Genomic DNA, 24,039 nt, shown 5'->3' with positions numbered 1-24,039 from the left:
CCGCAAAGAAATAAACAAACAAGCGTCGTTTCAGTTTGGTTTTGATAAAAAAAAAACTGAGATTGACACAATAAATAGCTTAAGAACACGATATATTTCATGGAATAAATTTTTAAGATAAAGGGAAAGAAGGAAAAACGGCGCCGTGCAGACCTCGAAATCGCGAGGCATGCGCTTTAGCAAATGAACAGCGAGAAAAACGCACAGTGCACGTAGAAAATGGCCTCATAAGAGAAGCAAATTTCGGAAAAGTGGGCGTCTAACTTGGCGACTTCGAATGATTGCGGCCATCCTTGAAGCCCCAGGCCGTCGGGGAACGTCAATGAAATGACCCCCAGCGCCCCCGAAAGACGGTAAGTGCGAGCTGAGCGCCAACACCCAAGCGAACGGGAGCCGTCCTGGGCCCTCGATCATATGTTTTCCGAAAAAGTCCTGTTAGAGGGTCCAGGGCCCGTCGACGGGGCCTAGGCCCTGGAACAGGGCTCGCGATGTGATACAGGGCGCAACCCGATCCGGGATTTCCCTAATCGATCAGGCGTCAGGCTTGTTAAAGCGCTGTTTTTGTGCTTATTATTGATTTTTGTTGGCGCTCTTGTTATTTTGACAGTTCTTACTACTGTCAGTCGGCCGCGTTTCGTGTGTTTATATTTCTGTCAACGGTGCGGCGGGCACAAATACTCCCACAGACCCACACAAAACCATTAAAACGAGTGAATAATTGCAGGTCGAGATGAATATCGTGCGCAAGTTGGCCAGGGTCGGCGGAGGCGGTGGCTCGGCCACCTCCAACACAGCCTCCGCGGCCCAGAAAGACGAGCAGAATCAGAACTCGCAACACATGGCTCTGGGGTTGATGCACCTAAAGAAGCTTTTTGCCGAGTTCACCCACCCCAGCCACCCTCTGAACGAGCGCGAGCGGGATGACAAGCTTTACAACATGCTTCCATTGTTTTGCAAGGTTGGAGAAATGCATTTCAACCCATGGATCAATGATCGTTTTGTCCCCTTCCAGATTAGGCTGTGTTTTGAAGTATTTAGCATTTTGGTTCCATTTCAACTAAATGTATGATTCATAAAGCGACTGGTAAATATTTCGAAAGCCTTTCTATTAAGGTGGGGCATTGAGAAAAAATACGAAGCAAAGCACAAATCTAATATTACAGTCAAAAGATTGATATCTCATTTCAAACCAGCGTTAGTTAATGACAATTATTAAGTTCTTGTAATTCTTAGGTATTTGGAACTTGCGCTTCTCAAGAAATGGTGGATAAGTTTCGAGACGTACACACGTTTTGTACATACGTTTCGAGGCTGATGGTTTGCGAGATCAGGAAGCGAGCTTCAAATCAGTCGACCGAGAGCGCAAGCTGTGCCATCGCAAAATTCTTGGAGATAGAAAATTCAGAAAACACGAGCAACGGATGGATGTTACTTACTACGCTCAACCTTTTGGCTGAGGGAGAAATATCATTGATACAGGTTTGGATAATTATTTGTTAGCAAGTTTAAAAAGACAAAAGAAATCTAGAAATTTGAGAAAATATGAAAGATAAATTGAATCAAATTAAAAGATAAATACTATCATCCAAATTAATTATTAATTAACAAAAGTAAATCACTACACAATGAAAATTCAAAATTATATAGCACGATCAAGTCGATAAAAATCTGTTATCTGTAACCTAACACGTAAATAGCAGATACTTTAATCGTAATTGTAGATGCACTTGTATTTTGTATGTAAAGGGATGAACGCTAAAACAGCTCTGTATTGCAACACCTGCGTGCCACTTAATGGCGGTGATGACTTATAAATAATATTTTTGATAGGCAATGACTGCTGCTGCACTGCCGTCAACGTTGGTGAAATGTCTATATTTATTTTTCGACCTGCCAGAGATGGAGAACGAGAACGTCACCGAACAAGGCAGTGAGTTCAGCCCTGGAGAACGCAGAATTCTGCTTCAGAAGGTTTTTGTTCAACTGTTGGTAAGATTGTGCAGTCACCCTCAACCAGCCGATGAGCTAGCCAGAAAGGACGACCTGGCGCTTTTGTTTTCTGCCATAACGAGCTGGTGCCCTCAATACAACGCTCTCTGGAGGAAGAGTGCTGCAGAGGTTTTGATGACAATATCGAGACACGGTCTCAGTCAACAAGTTGTTGCTTACATTCATAGTAAAGGTTGCGTTGCACTGTGCATAGACAACATGCAGCGAGTGACCGAATTGTCCCCTCTTGAAGTAGTCGAGATGTTTGTAACCATTTTCTGTTTCCTGAAAGACTCGAGCGACGTTGCTCAATCGCTGTTAGATGATTTCAAGTCGTGCCAGGGATACCAGTTTATATCGGAGTTCTTACTGAAGCTAGAGCAAGATCCATCTAAGGATAATCAAGATGCTATCAGAAATCTTGTTCTGTTGGTTGCCTCTCTGACTATGTGTGGGCACAATGAACTTCACCCAAGTCAAGCCAGCGTGGGATCACTCTTCAGAATTATGGGCTTTTTGTTGCCCCAGCCAACTGGACGTGGAGCTAGTGTACGAAACATTCAAGCTTTCCAAGTTCTTCAAACAGTTTTCCTCAAAGCGAGTTCTGCAAATCTGGGGTGCACGATTTTAGACGCGATTTCAAGTGTATACCACGCGGACAACGCAAACTATTTCATTTTAGAGGGACAAAATACACTGCCACAATTTGCGGAAAAAATTCACCTAAAACCTACAGAAATTCAAGAAAAATTCTTTCAGCTTCTCGAGTTCATAGTTTTCCAGCTCAATTTTGTACCCTGCAAAGAGCTCATATCTCTCTCGATAATCCTCAGAGATCAATGTTCGATACAGTGCAGCATCACTTGCATGTACACACTTAGGGACATTCTAAAGCACAATATAGTATTCAAGGATGTCTATAGGGAAGTTGGTTTGCTGGAGGTGTTCGTCACATGCTTGGAAAGATACGCTTCACACATCAAAGATGCATTTGGAGATAAATCGGTGCTGTCAGAAGATGAGATCTCTCTGGGAAATATGATCATAGAGTCATTGATCGTGCTATTGAGTGGAAATGCCAATAATGCAGCTGTTTTCAGAGAGAGTGGGGGTGCAAAATGTGTGCACAACCTGGTTCAATACAGGGAATGCCGACAGGAAGCATTAACAATCGTCAAGGAATTGATCCTAACAACGGGAGGAGACGAAGATTTGGGAATACTCCTTGCGACCATGCACTCAGCACCACACACAAATTTAGATTTGAAGTCTGACATCTTGAAATCTCTGCTAACGTGTCTGCGAGAAAGTCATAGAACCCGAACGGTGTTTCGCAAAGTTGGCGGATTTGTATACGTGATGAGCGTCCTTGTATCGATGGAAGGAAGTCTACAGAACCAGCTTACAGATTTTTGGAAAGGCATCAAAGTGTCTGAAGTCCTCTCGCTCCTACATCTTGTTTTTAACACTGTTTCTGTTGCCATGCGGTTTGAGCCAGCAAATGCAAAATTCTTTCAACAGGAAATATGTTTCTCTACCTTGTGTGATAGCATCAGACTTCTAGGCTGTTTTTCTAGTCAAAAAACCATTCCAGAAATGACAAAGGAGTTGCCTCCAGCAAGTCAAAAAGACGAAAACACATTCCAAAAAATATTCACAGGAAACGTATTGAATCCAGCAGTGGACGAAAGCATACACAAGGACTTGATGTACGCCACAATTATACTAAGAATGCTATACGATCTAGCCTTAGACCTCTACGACAAAGTTTCTAACAACTCTCACGCGAGCATTGCAAATATTGCGGTCCGATCTCCTAGAAGACAGTCCGAGAACTCGAACGCACCCAAAAAGCCTGTCGCCAATCTGAACTTGACACCACAACCATCTGATCCCATCATTGTTCATCCTGGAGTGGTGGTTGCTATGCTTCACCTGTTGCCTTCAATCCAGTATCAAGATGTGAGCCAGTCTCTAACCTTGCAAGTATTTTGCTCAGAGGTGCTGAAATCACTTGTTCGTTCTGAGCGGAATCAGCAAGTTATGTGCGAAGCTGGTATGCCAGGAGAGCTTCTTAAGTGCTGCGCTGTTGCTCTAGACGAAGAAACACACCCACTCCACCCATCTGTACAGTACATGCTTGAAAGACTTGCAGCGCAGACGTTAGAGGCAAAGGATTTGAGGTCATTCCTACGTTTGGGGGAACCATTAAACACGCTTACAATAGAAGACTTTGAAGAGGTCAATTCAAAAAAGCCTCTTCATAGAAAACCCGGAGGTCCGGTTCCTCTCACGAGGATAAAAACGCTGGTATCCATGACAACACCAAGAGATTTCAGACTTCATGGCGCCTCAATACTTCCTCCATTCGTTGAATTCGACATGAGTGCAGAAGGATTCGGCTGCTTGTTTTTACCTAGTTTAGCTCCTCAGTCATCAAATATCCAAGGCGTTGCAGCATCTGGAAACCAACAAGACATGAACGTTGTAGGTGGAATAGGAGCTGGCGACAGGATTTTCCCACCACCGGGCGGGCTGACGTTTTCAACTTGGATGTGCGTGGATAAATATTCTGATCCAAGAACTGATCCCCATTGCGTGAGATTGTTGACTGTTGTCAGGCAAATATTGGGTAAAGAAGACCCTCTAGCGTGCTTGACGTTCATATTGTCAGCCAGAGACAAAGCGATAATCGTCAGCACTCAAGAAATATCTGTACCACCAAATGTTGGCGAGTGGGAGCCTGACGTTTGCGGCGACGGAAGCACTCGAGTATGGTGCCCTGACCTTTTGCAAGAAGGTCAGTGGCATCATTTGGTGCTTGTTCTTACTCGCCAATCAGCCAAGAATTCATCATTTTCGATATTTGTTGATGGTCAGCATATACACACGCAAAGAATGCACTACATTGCACAAAATCCAGGCGGTGGATCAGCAAATTTGCATGTGCCTTCATCTGTGTACGGATTCATAGGAACCCCTCCGTCGTGGAGAAAATATTCGAGACTATCTTGGAAACAGGGCCCATGTCAATTATTAGAAGAAGTTTTGAGCCCACAGATGGTCACAGTCATACACAAACTTGGTCCTCAATACATGGGCAGTTTACAGGCTCCAGAAATCACTCATTCTGAGCCTCACGGACCTTTGATAGCAGAGGAGAAACTAGTTTTTGGGTTGAACTCAAAAGCAGTCTCCCAGCTAACCCTTGCTAAAATAAGGAAAGTATACAGCAGAGCTGATAATAGAGCGATTGCCAAACAGCTTGGAATGTCATCACATGAGAATGCAACGCCGATCAGAGTGCTCCATAATTCGGCTGGACATCTCTCCGGACCTGCGCGAACGCTTGGAGGCGTTGTTATCGGATACCTGGGCGTCAGAGTTTTTTCCCCGCGTCCAGTAGCAAAGATGGTAGAGAGTGTTGGTGGATGCAACGTTTTGTTGGGGCTGATCGCAATGGCAAAAGACGTCGAGAGTCTCTACGCAGCAGTGAAAGCTTTGGTTTGCGTCGTAAAAAGCAGTCAGTCATCTCAGCAAGAAATGGACAGAAAAAGAGGATATCAAATGCTTGCCACTCTGTTAAGAAGGAAGAAGCCTCTGCTTAATTCACATATTCTACACCTTGCATTCAGTTTGGTTGGAACTGTGGACAGTGGCCGAGAAAGCTCGTCAATCCCAAATATTGCAGCCTACAGGGACTTGCTGTGTGACTTGGAGGTTTGGTACGAGGCACCAGGTGATTTAACTCGATCATTGTTTGAACACCATTTGGAGCTGATATCAGAGTCAAGCGAGAAGAAAACCAACCTCAAGATAGCAAGGGACCTAAATATTTTACCAAAATTGCTCAGAATATTGCTAACGGCAGCTCCTAACAGCAACTACAACCAATGTCTTCTTTCGCTCATTGCAGCATTACTTGCAAACAACCCTAGATCACACGATTTGTTGGTCTTTGGTCAAGCAATAGCATCAACTCTGTCAGTTGCTAATGCACCCGCAGAAAAGCTGTTGACGCTGTCCGATGTGCAATTTGAATCGGGAGACAATGAGCTAAATGACATTATCGGGAACATAATTTTGAGGAACAAATGCCTTCAAATATTGCATTCTCTTCTTTTTCAAAACAAGAAAGTTTGCATGAGCTTTTGTGATGAAGTCACGAAGATTCTAGGATTCGATTGGGTGCTGCTTTTTCTGCAAGGACATCTGCATCCAACAACAGTGGTTTGGGGTTTAAGAGTTCTCGTAGTGCTTTGCTCCTGTCCAAACCTAATGCAACGGTTCAGAGAAGGAACACACAATGGCGGCTGGTTGAAGGAAACCGAGACAGTCAACAGCTCGATAGGTATATTGGCCGGGTATCAAATTGGCTCTCCATTGAGCAAGTGTGGACCACAGAGCCCGAAGCTAGCTGACCTTTCCAACGTGCAAGGATTTCAACGTCTTGAATGGATTATGCCACAGCATATAGCTATCCCTGAAGTTTACTTCTTATTAGTGGCTCTCGTGATGGGACAACCAGTAAGACTACTCCCAGCTGACTTGAAGCTAAACTTGGATTCCATTTGGAACTTCATGTTCGGTGTACCTGCCAGTCAATCAGTGACAAGTTTAGCTGGGCGCGTGACTCTGAGCGCAGAAGCTGTTATTGCTCTTCTTGCAATGGTGCGAGCTATGTTGAACCACGAATTGAGAAAGCCTGAAGGTCTACCCGAGTGGTTGAGAGATTATCCGGTCACTATTATCCAATTTCTCTATTTTCTATATCAAAATATGGCCGACTTCATGCCAATATTCATGAGCGCTGACGTGCTAGTTGCACTTGCATGTACTTTATTTCCAAGACATGGGAGCGAAGTTTCTAGTGGAGCTTCTACTCCAATTGAAGATGCTAAGGTTCCCAGTAATAATATGACGATGCTAACCAGATCTCCATCAAAAGATATGGGTCTGACTACTCACCCTGCTAAGAAATTTGTTATGGACTTTCTCCGAGTCATCATTGTAGACTCATTATCGCTGCCTGTTTCTGGGAAAGGACCACCAACAATCGACATCATCCTTGAAGCATCTCCTGAGCAAAGCAGCTCTGCACAACAAAGTATATTCCAGACAGAGCTTTTGGCCATCCTCATGGAGCATCTTTTGGCAGCAGATGTCCTAATTGGAGAGCAAGCAGCTCTACCCGTTGTGCCTGGTGGAAGCATACAAAATTTGGCACCAAATGTTTACTACCTGGCAGGTCGAATCGTAGATAAAATGTGGCAAGGATCTTTCACAAGAGACCCTCACGATGTATTTGAGTTCGTCATTAAGTTGATTGCACAAGCAAAGAGAAGACCAGCCACTGTAGTCATAGTTTCCACGGAAGGAATATATCATTGCCTCAACCGAACGATACTTTATCTGCTATCAAGACCCACAAATTCAATTGCTGAGCAAATGTCTGTTCTTGATACACTTCACAAAATAACAAGTCAGCGCAACCTCGTTTTTGGTGCTGGAAACCATGAGCTCGAATTCTTCGGCTGCCTCACCTTTTGCCTTCTTCAAGTAACTTCAGATTTGAAAATAAATGCAGACGTTACCGCAAAGACAACTTGGGTCGTAAATCCGAATCAAAAAGCGGACACGGCAGAAGAAACGGCGATGAACACTGTTCAAGGCATGAACTTAATGAGTGTGGCGGCAAAACGAGTTTGGGAAGAGCTTTACGTATCAAAGAAACCCGCCATCGAGGAAATATTCAAGACAACATTGCCAGCACCAAAGGACAAAGCACCGCATCTCATGATTGTTCGAGAGCAGGTGTTGGAAGCAGCGCATAAAACCTGGAGCACTTACATTGAAACTGAGAAAAAGTCGTTCTTCAAAGTACCATGGGAATCTCACAACCAAATTCAGTCAGTAAGTAAATACCAAGTCGAAAGATTTCATTTCATTCAGTTCTTTAATTCTATTCTAATAAATCTTTATAAAAATTAATTATTATTAATTTTTAAACGAAGTCATTAATAAAATAAACTCATGTCAGACACTCTATTTTAACAAGAAGCAATTTTGTTTCAGAAAATTCAAAAAGTAACTGGTGGACTGACGCGATTGGCCAGCAGAACCAAAGTGAAGAAGGATGAAGCAGTTCGAGTGAAATATACGGCAGCAATGCTAAACGAAATAAACAACCAAGTTCTAAATCAAGTTTCTCTTGTTCGCGAACTGGTAATGGCACAGTTGAAACACAGCGTGGACACAAGCCAGCATATGCAGCAATATTTACTGGATGAATGGTTAAAAACCGAGTCAGAACTTACTCGCGAAAGAGGATTGTGGGGACCAATGAAAGGCAGCAAACTAGACAAATGGATGCTGGATACAACCGAAGGACCTTGCAGAATGAGGAAGAAAATGATGATAAATGACCTCTTCTATGCTCACTATCCTTACCGCCCTGAAATGGACCAAAGTGACGTCAGAGCCATAAAATACAAAGTAGCATCAAGCCATGACAGTAGAGAATATTACCAAAGATTCAAGCCACAAAATATGTTTGAGCGAGACAACTCTGACGCAATGCATGACGTTTTCAACACATCTAGCGTAGAATCTGTCGACAATGAAACTGAGGATTTCAAGGAAATCGGCTTCCAAGGTTTGCACGGTGCCATCATGAAACCAATAAGAAGCATATCCGAGCAAGAAGACGAAAATGCTGACTCTGAAATTGATCCTAACCATGATCACAGCGGACAGGTTGATGAGGCCAGCGACAATCAGACACTGATGCGTCTTCTAGAGGATAGAGAAAAAATTATTCACATGTTTAGATGTGCTCGTATTCAGGGACTGGATACTACAGAAGGGCTGCTTTTGTTCGGTAAGGAGCACTTATACGTGATAGACGGTTTCACAGTTTTAAAGTCGAGAGAAATATGTGATATTGACAATCTAGACAACGCACGTTCGAATCAATATGAGCCGATACTACCAAGCACCGGCAGTCCACGAAGAACACGCAGCATGAAGCAATGCTCCAAATTCTCTTACGAGGACATTCGAGAGGTTCACTTACGCCGATATCTTCTTCAGCCGATTGCACTCGAAGTTTTTTCAAGCGACGGCCGCAACTACCTCCTAGCCTTTTCAAGAAAAGTAAGAAATAAGGTTCACCAGAGGCTAACAACGCATGCGACTTCAATGAACGATAGCGCACAACAGTCAGTAGCAGGCCAAAAGAGAACAGCAAATGTGGAGCAGTCTGCGAGCATCCTCTCTAGTTTGATTGGGGAAACATCGGTCACTCAGCGGTGGGTGCGCGGAGAAATTTCAAACTTTCAATATCTTATGTACTTAAACACACTTGCTGGAAGAAGCTACAATGACCTCATGCAGTACCCAGTATTCCCGTGGATTTTGGCCGAATATGATGTAGAAGAACTTGATTTGACGAACCCGAAAACGTTTCGAGATTTTTCAAGGCCCATGGGTGCGCAGAGTGCTGACCGCTTGGAACAGTTCAAGAAAAGATACCGAGAATGGGACGACCCCCACGGTGAAACACCACCATACCATTATGGTACTCATTATTCTTCAGCAATGATTGTCTGCTCGTATTTGGTACGCATGGAACCGTTCACGCAGCACTTTCTCCGGCTTCAAGGAGGACACTTTGATTTAGCTGATCGAATGTTCCACAGTATTAAAGAGGCATGGACATCCGCCTCAAAGCACAACATGGCTGATGTCAAAGAACTAATTCCTGAATTCTTCTATCTACCAGAGTTTCTGCAGAACTCAAATAACTTTGATCTTGGTGCCAAACAGAATGGTGTACATTTAGGTGACGTGATTCTTCCACCATGGGCAAAGGATGACCCGCTGGAGTTCATCAGGGTACACCGACAAGCCCTCGAGTGCGAATATGTTTCAGCTCATTTGCACGAGTGGATTGACCTGATATTTGGATGCAAACAGAAAGGCCAAGGAGCGGTTGAATCTGTGAATGTTTTTCATCACTTATTCTACGAAGGAAACGTGGATATATATAACATAGATGATCCTCTTAAGAAGAACGCCACGATTGGATTCATCAACAACTTTGGACAAATACCGAAGCAGCTTTTTAAGAAGGCTCATCCAGCGAAACGTGTGGCTTCAAACAGAACGTCTTCCATCTTTGATTCTGGACAATTGCTACCAACAGTCAACCTCACCACAGGTCTTTTTTTCCACGGACTTGATAATTTACGACCATCGTTGACACCGATAAAAGAACTAAAAGCTCCAGTCGGCCAAATTCTACAACACGATAGACAAGTCTTAGCAGTCGAGCAGAACAAATCGCTAATGCCTCCAAACTACACCAAATACGTTGCTTGGGGATTTGCCGACCACAGTCTGCGAATAGGAAATTATGACAACGACAAAGCCGTTCTCATTTGCGAAGCTCCGCAAAACGGAGAAGTGGTAGCTTGCGTGTGCCCTAATGCGAAGCTTGTCATTACGGCAGGAACCAGTACAATTGTGACAGTTTGGGAATACCAAAAAAAGCAGATGAGAGTGAAGCAAAATCTGTACGGACACACAGATGCTGTAACCTGCCTGGCTGCAAGCCCTGCGTACAACGTCATCGTATCTGGATCTCGCGACGCAACGGCGATCATTTGGGACCTCTCGCGGCTCATGTTCGTGAGGCAGCTTGGAGGTCATTCAGCGCCCGTCGCGGCTGTAGCTATCAATGAGGTCACAGGAGACATTGCAACGTGCGCTGGCACCTGGCTCCACGTGTGGACAATCAACGGTACTGAGTTAGCATGCGTGGACACCAGCGTAGGCAGAGCCGACCGCATGCAGCAAATTCTTTGCGTTGCGTTCTCCCAGGCGAATGAATGGGACCCTCAAAATGTCATTATGACTGGTTCCACTGATGGAGTTGCTAGGATGTGGTCAATAGATTACGTGCAAGTGCCAAAGGAAGAGCCTGAGCAGCAGATCATTGAGAAAAGTGAGGCGACAAAAGACACAAAAGAAGAAGAAAAATCAGCAACTCTACCAGATAATGACCGCGTGAAAGAATTCGTCAAACAAATGAGTCTGTCTGGCGAATACACTGAAGAAAATGGAATGATTTTGGTGAAGAGCGGTTCGGAAAGTAGTCTAACTGAGGACGAAGACGAAAGCAAAGACAAAAAAGATGAAACTGCATCCGAAGCTTTGCCGACCATCGACGTAGAAGAAGTCGAGAGACCACTCGGAGGCAGCTTCGAAGAATCCATGGTTGTGGTGCGCCGAAGGCCTAGCGCCTCACACAATCCGGCCTTTAGGAAGAGTGAAGGCAGCAGACTAGCTGGATTGATGAGTCTAAGCGGCAGAGTGCGGTCGGATAGCGAGGGCCGAGAGGACACTAGTAGCAGTACAACAGAGTCCAAAACTAACAATCCAAACACGCTGTCATGCTCTGGGGACAGCATGCGCACGAGTAAAAGCGACACTAGCCTCACAGACTCCTTCGTGATGGTCAGCGAGTCTGAGATTCCCTCTGAGATGAGTCAAGTTAGAAGGAAAAATCAGAACGTGCTTCGAGAAGGTGAGAGACAATTTTGACGATTGAAATATATAAGGAATGTGCACTTAAATATGCTTGACTGGCACATGATAAAAAGCACAAGTCGAAACAAATTAGTACACTTAGCATGCTATCAATATCAGAACACACCTGATTATAATTATATGTATGATGAGAATGTTCAATGAAGTGTAGGATTACGAAAGTATTCATGTTTGTTCATAGGCTTTCAATGGCAACGACAGCTGGTGTTCAGAAGCAAATTAACCATGCATACAGCATACGACCGAAAGGACAATGCAGAGCCAGCTTCGATCACTTGCCTGGCTGTTTCCAAGTACGTTTTTCGCCTTGTTACTTGTTCCGACTATCTTTGCTTATAAACCATTTTGGGTTATTCCAGAGACCATCGCACAATGTACGTAGGAGACGCAAGAGGGAGAGTGTTTTCATGGAGCATGGCCGAGCAGCCTGGTCGAGCCGACCACTGGCTAAAAGACGAGGGTGCTGAGAGCTGTGTCGGGTGCGGCGTCAAATTCAGTCTTTACGAAAGGCGACACCACTGCAGAAACTGTGGCCAGCTTTTCTGCTCCAAGTGAGTGTGACACTAGCCCCTTATTTGATAAAAAGTTAAGGACAACCTTTTGTTTCAGGTGCAGCAAATTTGAGTCCGAAATCTCACGGTTACGCATTTTAAAGCCGGTGCGGGTATGCCAAGGGTGTCACGCTACGCTCAGATCAGCTTCAGTGGAATCGCAATGAAAACATTCTGTGAAATGTGCAAGTCAAAACCACCCAAATTGTAAATGTGCATAACGTTATGCTTCAGCCACCAAATAGTGATAACAACTTAAGTCTTGTAAAAAAGTAAATTGATAATAACTTTTTGAAACTGACAAGATTCGAGTTTTGTAGTTAATGTATTAATAGTCTCAGATAATATTTATTAAAGAAAATTAACAGCAAATAGATAATTGTGATCATATACTATAGAACACGGCGTTGCAGATGTAACAAATATTTGTAAATAGCTACATGTAATATATATCATACCAAATGCAGTGAGGGAAATCTAATAAGCATAATAGCTTCTATGAAATAGGGCAAAGGTATATAAAAGAATGGAAATGAATATAGTATATATTGTAAGACGATAATAATATGTTTGTTGATCAGCACATCTTTAATTTTCTAAACAGCGCTCTGATATTTTTCTAGAAAACCGTAATAAGCTAAGGGGAAAATTAAATCAAAGCGTGAAAAAAGTAACATACAGCCTAATTATCCAGTCGATGCTTGGTCACGGCAACCCCTCTTGCAACTGTTTGTGGTGCAATTACAGAGCAAAATATAATCCTTATTGTTGACTACTTTTATGTTTGGTATAATTTCCAAATTTGATCTCAATCTGTTAACGATTTTGCTCAATCCGAGGAATAGTAAAGAACAATAATGATTGTTTAACTGTATTAGCTGGATCTTTTTATTTGTCTACTAATCAATAGCCGCAGAATCTTTAGTGTAACCAGGGTGTAACACGAGATGTATGTTTCCCGTCAACTAATTTTAAGTTTCGGATTTCCCAAAAAAATAATCGGCATTCCGTATAATTCTTCCAGAACATATCAGTATCATTCAAAATGCATAGCTATCATTTGATGTACGGCTCTAAACAGTTGTTAAATATCGACTTTGTGTACCAATATATTAAAAAATTTCGGTGTTTAGTTTAGCAAGACCGGAGCGTGTAACACAGGTTGTGCGATGAAGCTGGTTATGTCCACCACAATACAAGATAGTATTCCTCAAAAATTTGTCAATTGCTTTTAATAAAAATGCCCATTTAGTAGACAGAGTAATCTTGTCTTTGATTTGTTAACTCAAGCTATAAGTTAAACAACCAAATTAGTAAATAAATCTCTCTTTATTATTTTCAATAAAACTTTGCGCTGAACAACCATGATGGCAGGATTTCCGCATTTAAAAATTTGACAGTAAATATAATTGATTTATTCTCTGATCATTAGAAATAAAATTTGTGCCGCGGTGATAAATGCATTTTGTGAACATAGTCTTCAGAGAGAATGGAATGACCACAAGCAACTATGGAATGATTTGTTGAATCTGCGAAGTTATGCTTAAGCGGTGATCTCCTTGACCGCCCCGACGATGCTGTTGGCGCCGATGCCGAACTTTTCAATGAGGACCGCTGGTGGTCCCGAGCGCGGTACCTCCCGAACTGCCAGCACCTTCACCTTGACCGCCTCATCAGCCAGCGCAGTGAGCACCGCCTCGCCAATCCCACCCTCGGGGTAGTGGTCCTCGACTGTGACCACACGTCCGCCGCATTCTTTGGCGTTCTGCACAAGTGCAGCCTGGTCAATGGGCTTGACAGTGAACAGATCCAGCACGCGCGCGTGCACACCGCTCTTCTCGAGGGTCTCTGCAGCGCTCAGAGCCTCGTGCAAGGTCACTCCAGCACCAACAAGCAGCACGGTGTCCTTGCTTGACTTCTTCACCACGTGGGCTCTGCCGATCTGAAAATGAGGGGAACAGACAAGATTAAAATAAATTCTGATGTCAATTACCTACAAAACTAATTTAACACTAGTTTGAACCTTTCTGGTAGCATCAATGCTCATTTACAACTAAATTAACTTTTATGAAAGGAATTTGAAATAATTTTTCAGGGGATTTGTTTATTACACCAAATCATTTGAAAAATTTTGCCAATATTTTTTCTCATTTCCTTTTAATTTAGTATCATTTGAAAAGAAAATATACGACATTATATTATGTTACCAATAGTCAATACAACCAAGGTATCATTGCTTTAAATTTGTCATATTCAAATTTGATTGTCAAGTAAAAATAAAACTTACCAAATTCTACTTTAAGATCCATTTAAAACCTTCCGAAGTAACTTAGTTATAGCTAATTAATTCAAAATGTCCCACAGGTGAGACATTTAGGGTTAAAATTTCGACCAAATCACCTGGAAGATGGTGTCATTGGGGTAGATAACGGCAGTGGCTGGTCGAGAAGTGCGGATGAAGCACACGCCCTTAGTATTAGCAGAGAGCTCAATGGCTCGCTCGCAGCTCACTGCGTCAGAGGGGTAAAACACGGTGGCTCCTGTAAAACAAGGTATGCCATTAATAATATGCTTGAAAATAATGCAGTTAATGAGAGAAATTTAATATTTTGTCTGACTTAATTTCCAACGTACCAGGAATAGTGCGGAACATGGCAATATCCTCAAGCCCCATCTGACTGGGACCATCCTCACCGATGGAGACGCCACAGTGCGAGCCAGCAAAGTTGACGTTCGTCTGGGAGATGGCTCCCATTCGGATCTGTCAATAAATTGCGTTAGTTTTTCAAAGGTTATATTCAAATTAAAAATAACCTGATCAAAGGCTCTGGTGAAGAAAGCGGCAAAAGTAGAGACAAAAGGAACTGTCCTGCCTCTGCAGGCGGCACCAATGGCCACTCCCGCAAGGTTTTGCTCAGCAATGAAGCATTCAACGTAGCGATCGGCGGAGACCTTCTTGATCTTTTCCGAGTAGGTGGAGTTCTTAGTGTCACCGTCAAGGGCGATCACATGCTTATTATTCTCTGCAATCTTGGTCAGAGCCACGCCGTACGACTCCCTGGTGGCTACCTTCTGGCCCAGCTTGTAGTTGGGCGGGGAGGAGAGCTGGATGTTGCTAATGTCGGTAGCAGGTGCGTCTTCAACAAGGGGCTTTTGCGGGTGCAGCTGCAGTGGCCCAGCGTTCTTGATCAGAGATTTCAAGTGCTGAAATGGAGATGATTAGTAATTAATACTTCATTTCCCTTTAATTCTCCCAGAACATGCATTTTTCTATTTGAGAAAAAAAATAAAATCAATTCAAAACAGTGTTCCAAAAAAGCCTGCTTTTTTAAAAACAAGGTGGTTTTATCCGGATTGTATCCGGCTTAATCCGGTTTTTTGGCTTTTTTTGGCTGCAACAAAAAACTATTTTTTAAACAAATTTGTGGATTTTTTATAAGCTGTGAGAAAAATTAAAAAAGCCAGAATAAAGCCGGCTAAAATAGGGTGGTTTAAACCACCATGGATTAAACCGGTTGGATAAAACTCGGAACACTGATTCAAAAAGAAATAAACATATGTGAAATGTGGATTTACATTGAACGTGAGATCAAATATGTACTAATAAGTTATATTTCTCAACATCTCATCACAGCATTCACCTCAATGGTAGCCTCAGCCTTGTCTCCAAGGGGCTTTCCATGCCAGTTCTCTTCATCCTCCACTTTGGGGAAGTTCCTGCCCTTGAATGTCTTGGCGATGATGGCAGTCGGTTTGCCCTTGGTGACTGACGCCTCATGGAAAGCCTGGGAAAATATTCATGAGTCAATCATCCTTTTTAATTGTAAATAAAGCAATACCTTGGTCAACTCTTCAACGTCGTGGCCATCAACGACAAGTGCGTTGAAGCCGAAGGCGTCCAGCCTCTTGCGGTAGACTTCCATGTCGTGCTGCAGAGAAGTTGGCTCAGACTGGCCCAGGCGGTTCACGTCAAAGATGACGCACAGGTTGTCCAGCTTGTAGTAGCTGGCAAAGTGCAGAGCCTCCCACACAGAGCCCTCAGCACTCTCGCCATCGCCAAGAAGACAGTAGGTCCTACAGTCGAAGCGTTAATCAATCCAGATTCATTTGCTCGAAAATATCAAATTTAATTAGAAAATCAAATTAAAAATTAATTCAAGCCAACATTATATTTTCATTACTCTCTATCAGGAGTTACAATTCAGCTGGTTTCACCTCTGGTTTTTACCGCTTCCTCCCAAGTCGATTTCTTGCTCAAGAAAATAATATAATAATTCTTTTTCAAAGAAAAAACAGAAGGGGCAATAATTCTAGTGAAATTGTTGCTGCGGTTACTGCTATCTGAACAATCCTCTAGTATTCAATTATTACAAAGTTTTCAATCCCGTTACTCTCTACTTCCAGTTAAGTATACAAGGAAATTAATTTTTTAAATTAGTGAGAAATGAAGGCTTTTTGCCTAATCGCAGTTATCTTACCTGTACGACGCCTTGTCAAAGTACTTTCCGACGTATGCCATTCCAGCGGCCACAGACAGGCCCTGTCCAAGAGAGCCAGTGCCCACATCGATGAAGTTGAGACGAGGGGTGGGGTGACCTTCCAGGTCGCTGTCGATCTTCCTCAGGTTCTGTAGATCAGCCACAGGGAAGAGTCCAGCCTCAGCCCAAGCTGGAATAAAAAGCATGACAAAAATTTAGTGATCTGCCTTTATACTCATATTAATTTGTGTGGAGATTTTTATTTTATCCACGTGATTGCAAAATATGTGGCTTTCCATGACATGATACGTGGTTTAAATTATATTTCAGGATAATGAAATACTGAAAATTCAAGGTTTTAAATATTTCAGCTCGAAATGCTTTTAATTATCAAAGCAGCTTAATATTAAATTTTTATTTGCTCTTAATTAAAAAAAAAATAAAAATAATTTTGAAAAATGCTACGAGACTTAAAATTTTACCTCAGCACTTACCAGCATAGAGGATAGGAGCTGCGTGTCCCTTGGACAGCACGAAGCGATCGCTGGACGCGTCCTTGGGTGCAGACACCTTGTAGCGCATCGTGTGGAAGAAGAGCACAGACATGAGCTCGGCGATGGAGGCGCATGATGTCGGATGGCTAAGAACCAGGAGTAAATAATTCAAGTTATAAAAACATGATTTTTGCCATCGAGTAACAAATGGTTGTTTACCTTGGTTATTAAAAGGGAAGCCGAAACCATAAAGGAAATTATAGGATGCAAAGCTTTCAACCACAATCGCCAGTCATGCAAGAAACTAAGAACTAAGCAAGCGCGGTGCGTTTTCAGATTTTATTTTTCTGCCGAAATGAAGAGAAGCAGCCGATCAGCGTGCTGCACGTGGGAAAAGTCTGGTGGTGGGCATGGGCAGACGATCGATACGCCCAGGGTCACCTTCAAGTTCAGCCGAATTGCGGCCGTTGCAATTGAAAGACCCGACCGTCTGCCACCCGCGTGCTCCGCTGATCGCAAATGTTGCATAATTTATGCAGCAAATCACGAGATGCATAATTACTACTGGGGGAGGTGAATAAATAAAAAAACATATTGGAGAAAATATTGATTTGAAATCTGGTTGCCTTTTAGGGCGGGGTGAAGCATCTTAAAAGGGTTATCAATTCTTATTTTATTCAAAATGTTACTGATCTTGGTCCACTACAGCTTTGCCCTCCTGGATAGGGTCTTTGCTGACTTGTTTGCCTGAAGTTTCGCCCTTTCTCACATGCTTTTGATTGACGTTGATTGTGATACACTAATGAATATACTGACCGTAGAAAAAAACATTTAAAAGTAAATTCCAACCAAATTAAGTTAATTCCATTTTTCTGTTTTTAACAGAACATCTCTTAAAGAATTATGAAGCGAAGCAATTCTTTAACGATTAACGAAGATTTCAATTTCGGTTAAATTATCAGATAAAATTTCAAGTTTGTACCCTGATTTTGAGGCGTTGGTGGCGGTGATGCTGTGGATACGCAGGGTGTGGGCCATGTCCCGCAGCTGGGCCAGCTGCTCCTTGGAGACGAGGTCCTTCATACTTGTGCGTGAAGAGGCTGATAAGCGGGCAATGAGACTGCCGCACCGGCCCAACACCGCTTTTATCAGCGCGCACCGTCCTCAGCGCCACCAACGCCAATGCTTCCCAATTTCCAAAAGACAAACCCTCTGATCTACACCGACCACAAATAATCAGAGCTAATTTTTAGAAGCCAATATTATTTAATCCTTTAATAGATTTCCTTCACTTGATGAGAAAGTAATGAGTTAATTTTGTTTATTATAGGTTTTAGGAAATTTGATTTTCTAGTTCTGAATATGGTCATGAATTATTACAAACGCAAAAAGTGGCATTGAAATTCTGAAAGTCACCGCGTGCGCCTTTCCACCGGCGGGCAGTGCAAACTCATGCCCATAATGCTTCAGTCAGCAAATGAAGAAGACGAGAGAGAAGAGTCAAGGCTACGCGGGAGCATCGCGATTTCTGCAACACCGCTGATAACAAGAGGAGGAAGAGCACTTTCATTGGAATGCGAAAAAGTGCACGGAGGTAGAGAACTGTCCAGTATTTTTTCTCTTAAATAGAACCAAGCTAAAAAAACCTGAGCAAGCCGCCAAGCACTCACGAACTGATTGAATTAGTCCAATTACGCAAACTTGATTTTCAGGATTCAGGATCATTTTCCAATTAAAGAGCATCGCAGAAAATACGCTAAGTGGGGACTGGGGACGCTCTGCTCCCTGATAGGCTGAATAAAAATCAGAAATCAGAAAAGACAACAACAACTCGAGAGCAGCTTTTCGTATTTATTCACCCAGTTCAGTTTTTATTTTCAAAATCGAATTCATGATTTGAATGAATTATTAAGCAAGGTATACGTTTAGTGCTAGTCTATTATCTAACTCTAGTGTTTTAGTATGGGCCCACTTTGGCTTTACTCTTCACAGAGTTAAGTCTTAACACGGTGCATGTCAGAAGTGGTGCCCTTTCTCACTTTCTTCGCCTTTTGACAGGTCATTTGACAAACACATATTATGTATTGTAGATTATGATATTTTAGTGAGAATAAACAAACCAAATATTTATACTGTCAGTTGTTGAGCTGCAATAATTTCAAACAAAAAAAGCTAAGTCAGCAACAGTCCTGCTAACGTGACTCGCGGAGAGCAACACAAGACCAGAAAAGGCAGACCCGACTTACGAGATTTTCTTTCTCGCGAGTGGCCACAGGCGAATCAACATTCTCAGTCACACTTTTTCCCTGCAATTTAGGATTTATCAGCAAACAAAGTCCCATTTTTACAACAGTCATAGCCATAGATAACATTAATGGCACTAAGCGATTCGAGTTGAACCAAGCGTACGTTGCACTATTAACATTATTTCGGGGGTCAATGACCTCCTCCGCCAGTCTGGGCATGAATATGTAACACTAAGAACTAAAAATAAGATTTTACCCTACCCTCTACAACCATGCCAAAAGAGATAAAAAAACATACTGTATTATGGGCGGCCCTATCATAATCTTGCAAAAGATAGAGATGATAAAACGATTTTAAAACAAACATATAATGATGTTTTCCAAATTTCAGCAAAACGCGGACAAATACTGAAATATTGCATAGTTTTTAACGGATTTAAAATGAGGGAAAATGATCCATGCATATTCAGAGGATATACAAACCACAAGCGGATGTGACCAATATCATAATGAAATGAAATGAAATGAGAGCATTTTAATTCGTTAAATTCACCGTCTGCTGGTCCAATAAAAACGAGGGTTTTTTTAACCTCAAACACCTGATGCAAAGTAATTAAAAAAGTATGAAACCATCCACTTGAAAGAGAAACTCTAGTCAAGCAATAAAATGCAAGCAAACCGCAAGAATGCGCAAATTAACAGGTGGTTGTGGACAAGCACAATCAAGCCGGCTCTCTATGTACTCACCCTGACTTCGAGGCACTCGTGGACGAAATTGAGTGGATTCGCAACTTGTTGGCGATGTCTCGCAACTCCTGAATGGTCTTCGATTCGGGTTTGTGGTAGTTAGCCATGTCGGAGGGGTTCGTAATTTGTAAGGGCGACAAATCCGGCTTCAGACGCGACTGCCTAACAGAATCGTGAACCACAAGACGAACTGAATACAACAAGAAGAACAAGAGCCGACGAGACGGGACCAGACGGAACGGAACACGGAACGAAAGCGGACTAGACTGTTTGCTAACGCCATCTGTGCTGAGCAATGTGACTAAGTTTCAAGTCAACCCTTGTGTTGTATGAATTTAAAACCGGTTATGCTGGTTCCGGTTTCCAATTTCTTTTAAATTTCCCCTTCGTATATTCCTGAGTAGAATGATTTGCTCCAATAAGGCAAATTTATTTTTTTATTAAAATTCAGGAAATTTCTAAAGGAATAAATCAATGACGCTCCTTTGATGAGGAGTTTTTGGTTTAAAACCGGTATTTCTGCTATGATACTATTTCAAAGCTGTTTTTATTTTTAGTGTTTACATTTTCGTACTTTAGACCTGCCTGATTGTCAGATGACAGACCAAATAAAATGATAACACTTCCATTTGTTTCGGAATAGAAGACTCCTTTGGACAACTATGACGTGGTTTGTGAATTTTCCTCGGGATTTTTCTTGAATTAGAGCGACTTGGCTTGTTAAAGAGAATTCATCGAGAACCATTGCGTGCTAAATTTCGCACGACTGTGTTTATGTACTCGACGCCTGCTGTTATCAATAACTCGTCGGGCGTCCCATTCCTTTTACGCCTTTTACGCTCATGCCCTTGCGTTAACATTTCATTATCACACTTCATTTAAATAATTAATTAATAAACACACGCAATTGCCAGATAAGAATGGAACTGATATGAAAAATAAATCTAATATAATATTAAATTTATTTAATTTTTATTAGGAACCCTCTACGAAGGTCTTCTCTGACCCACAAGCCTGACCCAGCTCCAGGGATCATCGACAGGCTCAAGGACAGGGAGCTGGAAGACCTGTATGTCAACCTGCAGAAACTGGAAGAGGCCAACAAGAGGATAATCAAGGACATAAAAAAGTTCTCTGAAGGCATCCAGAGTCTGAGCAAGGCGGAGAACAAGCTCATCAATGATTTGTCCTCTTCTGCCTCGTGCAATAAAAATGAAAAATTCAGAAGCGTTGTTGAGGAGTACATCACGGTCACAACTGAGGTATGTAATTTTAATTTTGTAGACTACTTTAATCAGAAAAATTAATTTATAAATATTTTGGCTATCTAGATGAACAAAACGGTGCAGGACACGTCAAAAGTGTGTCAAAAAACTGTTATTGATCCAATGAAAAAGTACAATAGCGAGTTCTCCAATATTTCTTCCTATATCCACAAAAGAGACAGCTCAATTGTTGATGTCAAGAAGCTCGAAGCCAAACTGAGGAAATTGCAGGATAAAGAAAAGTCAACTACGAATATGGCCAAGCAGCAACTCCTCAAGAAAACCTTGGAGCAGGTAGAGACGGTCATTCTCTTTTACTTAATGTAAGTTCAATGATTTAAAATTTTGCACAGGCCATTAATGAAGCTCAAGTGACTCACAACAAATTGCTCGAGGACTTGAGTATTTTCCACGAACTGAGGGGTCAGTACTTGACACCTTCCTTACACTCCCTCATCCAGACTCAGGTAGGCTCAAAATCTATTTTGTATTTATTATATATTTTTCTTTAAGAGAATTTAAATAATATTTTGAAAAATTTGAATTTATTTCATTATAATCTCAAAAATATTTTATTATTAAATCAGAGCCTTATGTTATTTTTTCCTTCTCCAGTGTCTAGCCAAGTGAATTGGGCTCACCTAGAATTAATTTTTATTGTTTTTCTCTGTTTTGTTCACGGTTATAGCTAACCATTATTTTAATCAATATTCAGAGGTTCAAGCATGAAAAATCAATTTTAATTTTTTAAGGCTGATTACTATGGGAAAACGGTTCAGCTTTTCACACATTTGAGCAACATGTCGACCGAAAACACTGCCATCAACACGCCGCAAAGACTGTCCGAAAAGAAAGCAGAAATTGACAGCAAACTGAATGCGATCAGGGCCCTGGCGATCGTGGGCGGGCCAGGCGGACAGACGGCCGCCTCCTGACAACTGTTGCGTGTCAGGTCAAAACTTCGCCTCAGAAATTGAGTTATTATTATTATTATCATCTTTATTGTCTTTTCCGCGCGCCGCCAGTTGATTCCAAAAAGTGCTTGTCCAAGATGAAATTTTCCGTGCCTAAAGACTGAAACTCATCAAACAAATAATCTTGCATCGACCACTTGATGTGTTGCGTTCGCCTCTTTTAAAGTTCCTTAGGATTCAAAATTGATGGTAGATGGGCCAATGTCAGGAGTCACTTTTGAACACATTGCCATCGTCTATTTCCATTTTTTTAAACTCTTGTTCATTTGATTCTTGCTCCTACGCATTTTTGCCTTTGATAACGATTCCATTTGGTGTGCTGGACGATGAATTACGTGATTGGAAGAGCCAATATGAAACCAAAAACGAAGTTACGGTGCTAATTTAAAAACTAATTAAGTTCCCTGAAAATGTAATTGAGCGGTGACGCCAACCTTTGGAGGTTGCATAGTCTATAAATTTACGCAAATAACCGATTTAGAGAAAAATTTACGAAATTTACTCTAGATCGAGATGACTTCACCGAGAATTGTCAATTGAATCTAACCCCGCGTACAAAATTAAATTCAATATTGGCAATTTCAATCACCTCAAGGATCAAGCTACATGCGAAAAAGCTGTCATTTTAGGCTGAGTTGACGTTCATCATTTGCCTTTTAAAGTTAATCTGATCAAATGCTACATGTGCAAATTTTAACCTATACTCGTTGCTGCAGCTTTTGCTGTGAATATTGTTAACAGCTATTTAAAACTATCCCTTGTGCAACTGTTTAACCTTGTTATATGCTGTATAACATGCACCGAAAAAATATATTTATGCTAAAACATATTTTGATTGAATTTCCTTTCATACTGGATTTGTTTGGCCGAAACCCAAAATTTCTCAAACACCCTTGGCCCACATTCATGCGTGAACAAATTGTCAGGAAGATGAATATCCAGTTTGTGCCAAGTGCGCCGGACGCTTACGTGAAGCAGCTATCTGATCAAGTGGAGTGTTCCCTGACCGACCTATTCGGCTGAAGAAATGTGCACAAAGCGTGCGATTCACATTGCGTTTGGTGAAGGTCAAGGATATTCAAGTGAGGAAAGACCTCAACTCATCAGTATTCAGCTCGATTCCGGGGGAGAACGCGAACAATGATATTGTGTGCACGCGTAAGCCGTGTTCTGATTCACTTCTTTGACGCACGAGGTGCGAAAAAGGCAGTGAATGAATGCATCAATCACGACACAGGCGAAACGCAAGTCACATATTCACTGCCGAGAAAAAATTGAAAGACGCAGCAAGATATTAGGAAATATCATTCTCATCACGCTATGGTCGCGCCGTGGTTGTTGAGATTACGTCAAAATTCCTTGCTATCCCGGTCGGCACGAGAATATGAGTGTATCCCTCTTGAGAGGGAATCCAAACACGCATCGCACATGCAAGAGGTGACGCGCCGCACCAAAATAAAACCAATAATATGCGTTCTATTCTTCGACGCACACCGGCCAGCGGACAATAAACGTCCAGTTTTTCGACCTCTCGAGTGTTTCTTGGAATGCAGCCTGCTTCTTTTTTAATCTCGAACGCACATCGCTTAATTAAGTAGTCTATCAATAGGCAGCGTGCATTCTTGTCTAGATTCATTATTCTAGCAGAGCTCTAGCTTTCAAATTAAATATTATTTTTTACTT

At 42.1% G+C, this 24,039-nt stretch overlaps 3 protein-coding genes across 5 annotated transcripts; 2 read left to right on the top strand and 1 right to left on the bottom strand.

The window, feature by feature from the left end:
• Nucleotides 1-169: 169 nt before the first annotated feature.
• Nucleotides 170-13,416, top strand: bchs (WD repeat and FYVE domain containing 3 bchs). Its single transcript, XM_065495105.1, has 8 exons — nt 170-353; nt 725-958; nt 1,234-1,479; nt 1,831-7,902; nt 8,065-11,578; nt 11,783-11,894; nt 11,961-12,152; nt 12,211-13,416. The coding sequence occupies exons 2-8, from the start codon at nt 731-733 to the stop codon at nt 12,317-12,319; spliced, it is 10,473 nt and encodes a 3,490-aa protein (XP_065351177.1). The 5' UTR covers nt 170-353; nt 725-730; the 3' UTR covers nt 12,320-13,416.
• Nucleotides 13,417-13,462: 46 nt separating this feature from the next.
• LOC135946755 (transketolase-like protein 2) lies at nt 13,463-20,297 on the bottom strand. 2 transcript variants are annotated; one of them, XM_065495114.1, is made up of 9 exons: nt 20,118-20,297; nt 17,125-17,270; nt 16,631-16,820; nt 15,992-16,226; nt 15,794-15,937; nt 14,967-15,356; nt 14,787-14,913; nt 14,553-14,692; nt 13,463-14,094 (listed from the first exon to the last, which is right to left on the bottom strand). In XM_065495114.1, the coding sequence occupies exons 1-9, from the start codon at nt 20,222-20,224 to the stop codon at nt 13,696-13,698; spliced, it is 1,878 nt and encodes a 625-aa protein (XP_065351186.1). In that variant the 5' UTR covers nt 20,225-20,297; the 3' UTR covers nt 13,463-13,695. The 2 variants fall into 2 exon arrangements, with proteins under 2 accessions (XP_065351186.1, XP_065351187.1); XM_065495115.1 differs by lacking the exon at nt 20,118-20,297 and adding an exon at nt 18,107-18,267.
• LOC135946760 (bridging integrator 3-like) lies at nt 18,584-23,185 on the top strand. 2 transcript variants are annotated; one of them, XM_065495122.1, is made up of 5 exons: nt 18,584-18,718; nt 21,097-21,379; nt 21,449-21,676; nt 21,736-21,849; nt 22,135-23,185. In XM_065495122.1, exons 1-5 carry the CDS (start codon nt 18,699-18,701, stop codon nt 22,315-22,317), a joined length of 828 nt encoding a protein of 275 aa, XP_065351194.1. In that variant the 5' UTR covers nt 18,584-18,698; the 3' UTR covers nt 22,318-23,185. The 2 variants fall into 2 exon arrangements, with proteins under 2 accessions (XP_065351194.1, XP_065351195.1); XM_065495123.1 differs by lacking the exon at nt 18,584-18,718 and adding an exon at nt 20,632-20,787.
• The last annotated feature ends 854 nt before the right edge of the window (nt 23,186-24,039 follow it).

The sequence above is a fragment of the Cloeon dipterum genome, chromosome X (assembly GCF_949628265.1).
Source record: "Cloeon dipterum chromosome X, ieCloDipt1.1, whole genome shotgun sequence".
In the NCBI taxonomy this organism is placed as follows: Eukaryota; Metazoa; Arthropoda; class Insecta; order Ephemeroptera; family Baetidae; genus Cloeon; species Cloeon dipterum.
This window is presented reverse-complemented; position numbering and strand designations above follow the sequence as displayed.

What these genes read in the sequence shown, in the direction of transcription:
- bchs (XM_065495105.1), top strand. Translation starts at nt 731, where the DNA reads ATGAATATCGTGCGCAAGTTGGCCAGGGTCGGCGGAGGCGGTGGCTCG. An exon ending in TGCTTCCATTGTTTTGCAAG is followed by an intron (nt 959 to 1,233) that starts GTTGGAGAAATG and finishes TGTAATTCTTAG; the next exon opens with GTATTTGGAACTTGCGCTTC. An exon ending in GGCCAGCTTTTCTGCTCCAA is followed by an intron (nt 12,153 to 12,210) that starts GTGAGTGTGACA and finishes CTTTTGTTTCAG; the next exon opens with GTGCAGCAAATTTGAGTCCG.
- LOC135946760 (XM_065495122.1), top strand. Translation starts at nt 18,699, where the DNA reads ATGCGAAAAAGTGCACGGAG. An exon ending in ATGCGAAAAAGTGCACGGAG is followed by an intron (nt 18,719 to 21,096) that starts GTAGAGAACTGT and finishes AATTTTTATTAG; the next exon opens with GAACCCTCTACGAAGGTCTT. An exon ending in TCAAGAAAACCTTGGAGCAG is followed by an intron (nt 21,677 to 21,735) that starts GTAGAGACGGTC and finishes AATTTTGCACAG; the next exon opens with GCCATTAATGAAGCTCAAGT.
- LOC135946755 (XM_065495114.1), bottom strand. Translation starts at nt 20,224, where the DNA reads ATGGCTAACTACCACAAACCCGAATCGAAGACCATTCAGGAGTTGCGA. An exon ending in TTTGACAAGGCGTCGTACAG is followed by an intron (nt 16,227 to 16,630) that starts GTAAGATAACTG and finishes CTTCGACTGTAG; the next exon opens with GACCTACTGTCTTCTTGGCG. An exon ending in AGGCTGAGGCTACCATTGAG is followed by an intron (nt 15,357 to 15,793) that starts GTGAATGCTGTG and finishes TCTCCATTTCAG; the next exon opens with CACTTGAAATCTCTGATCAA.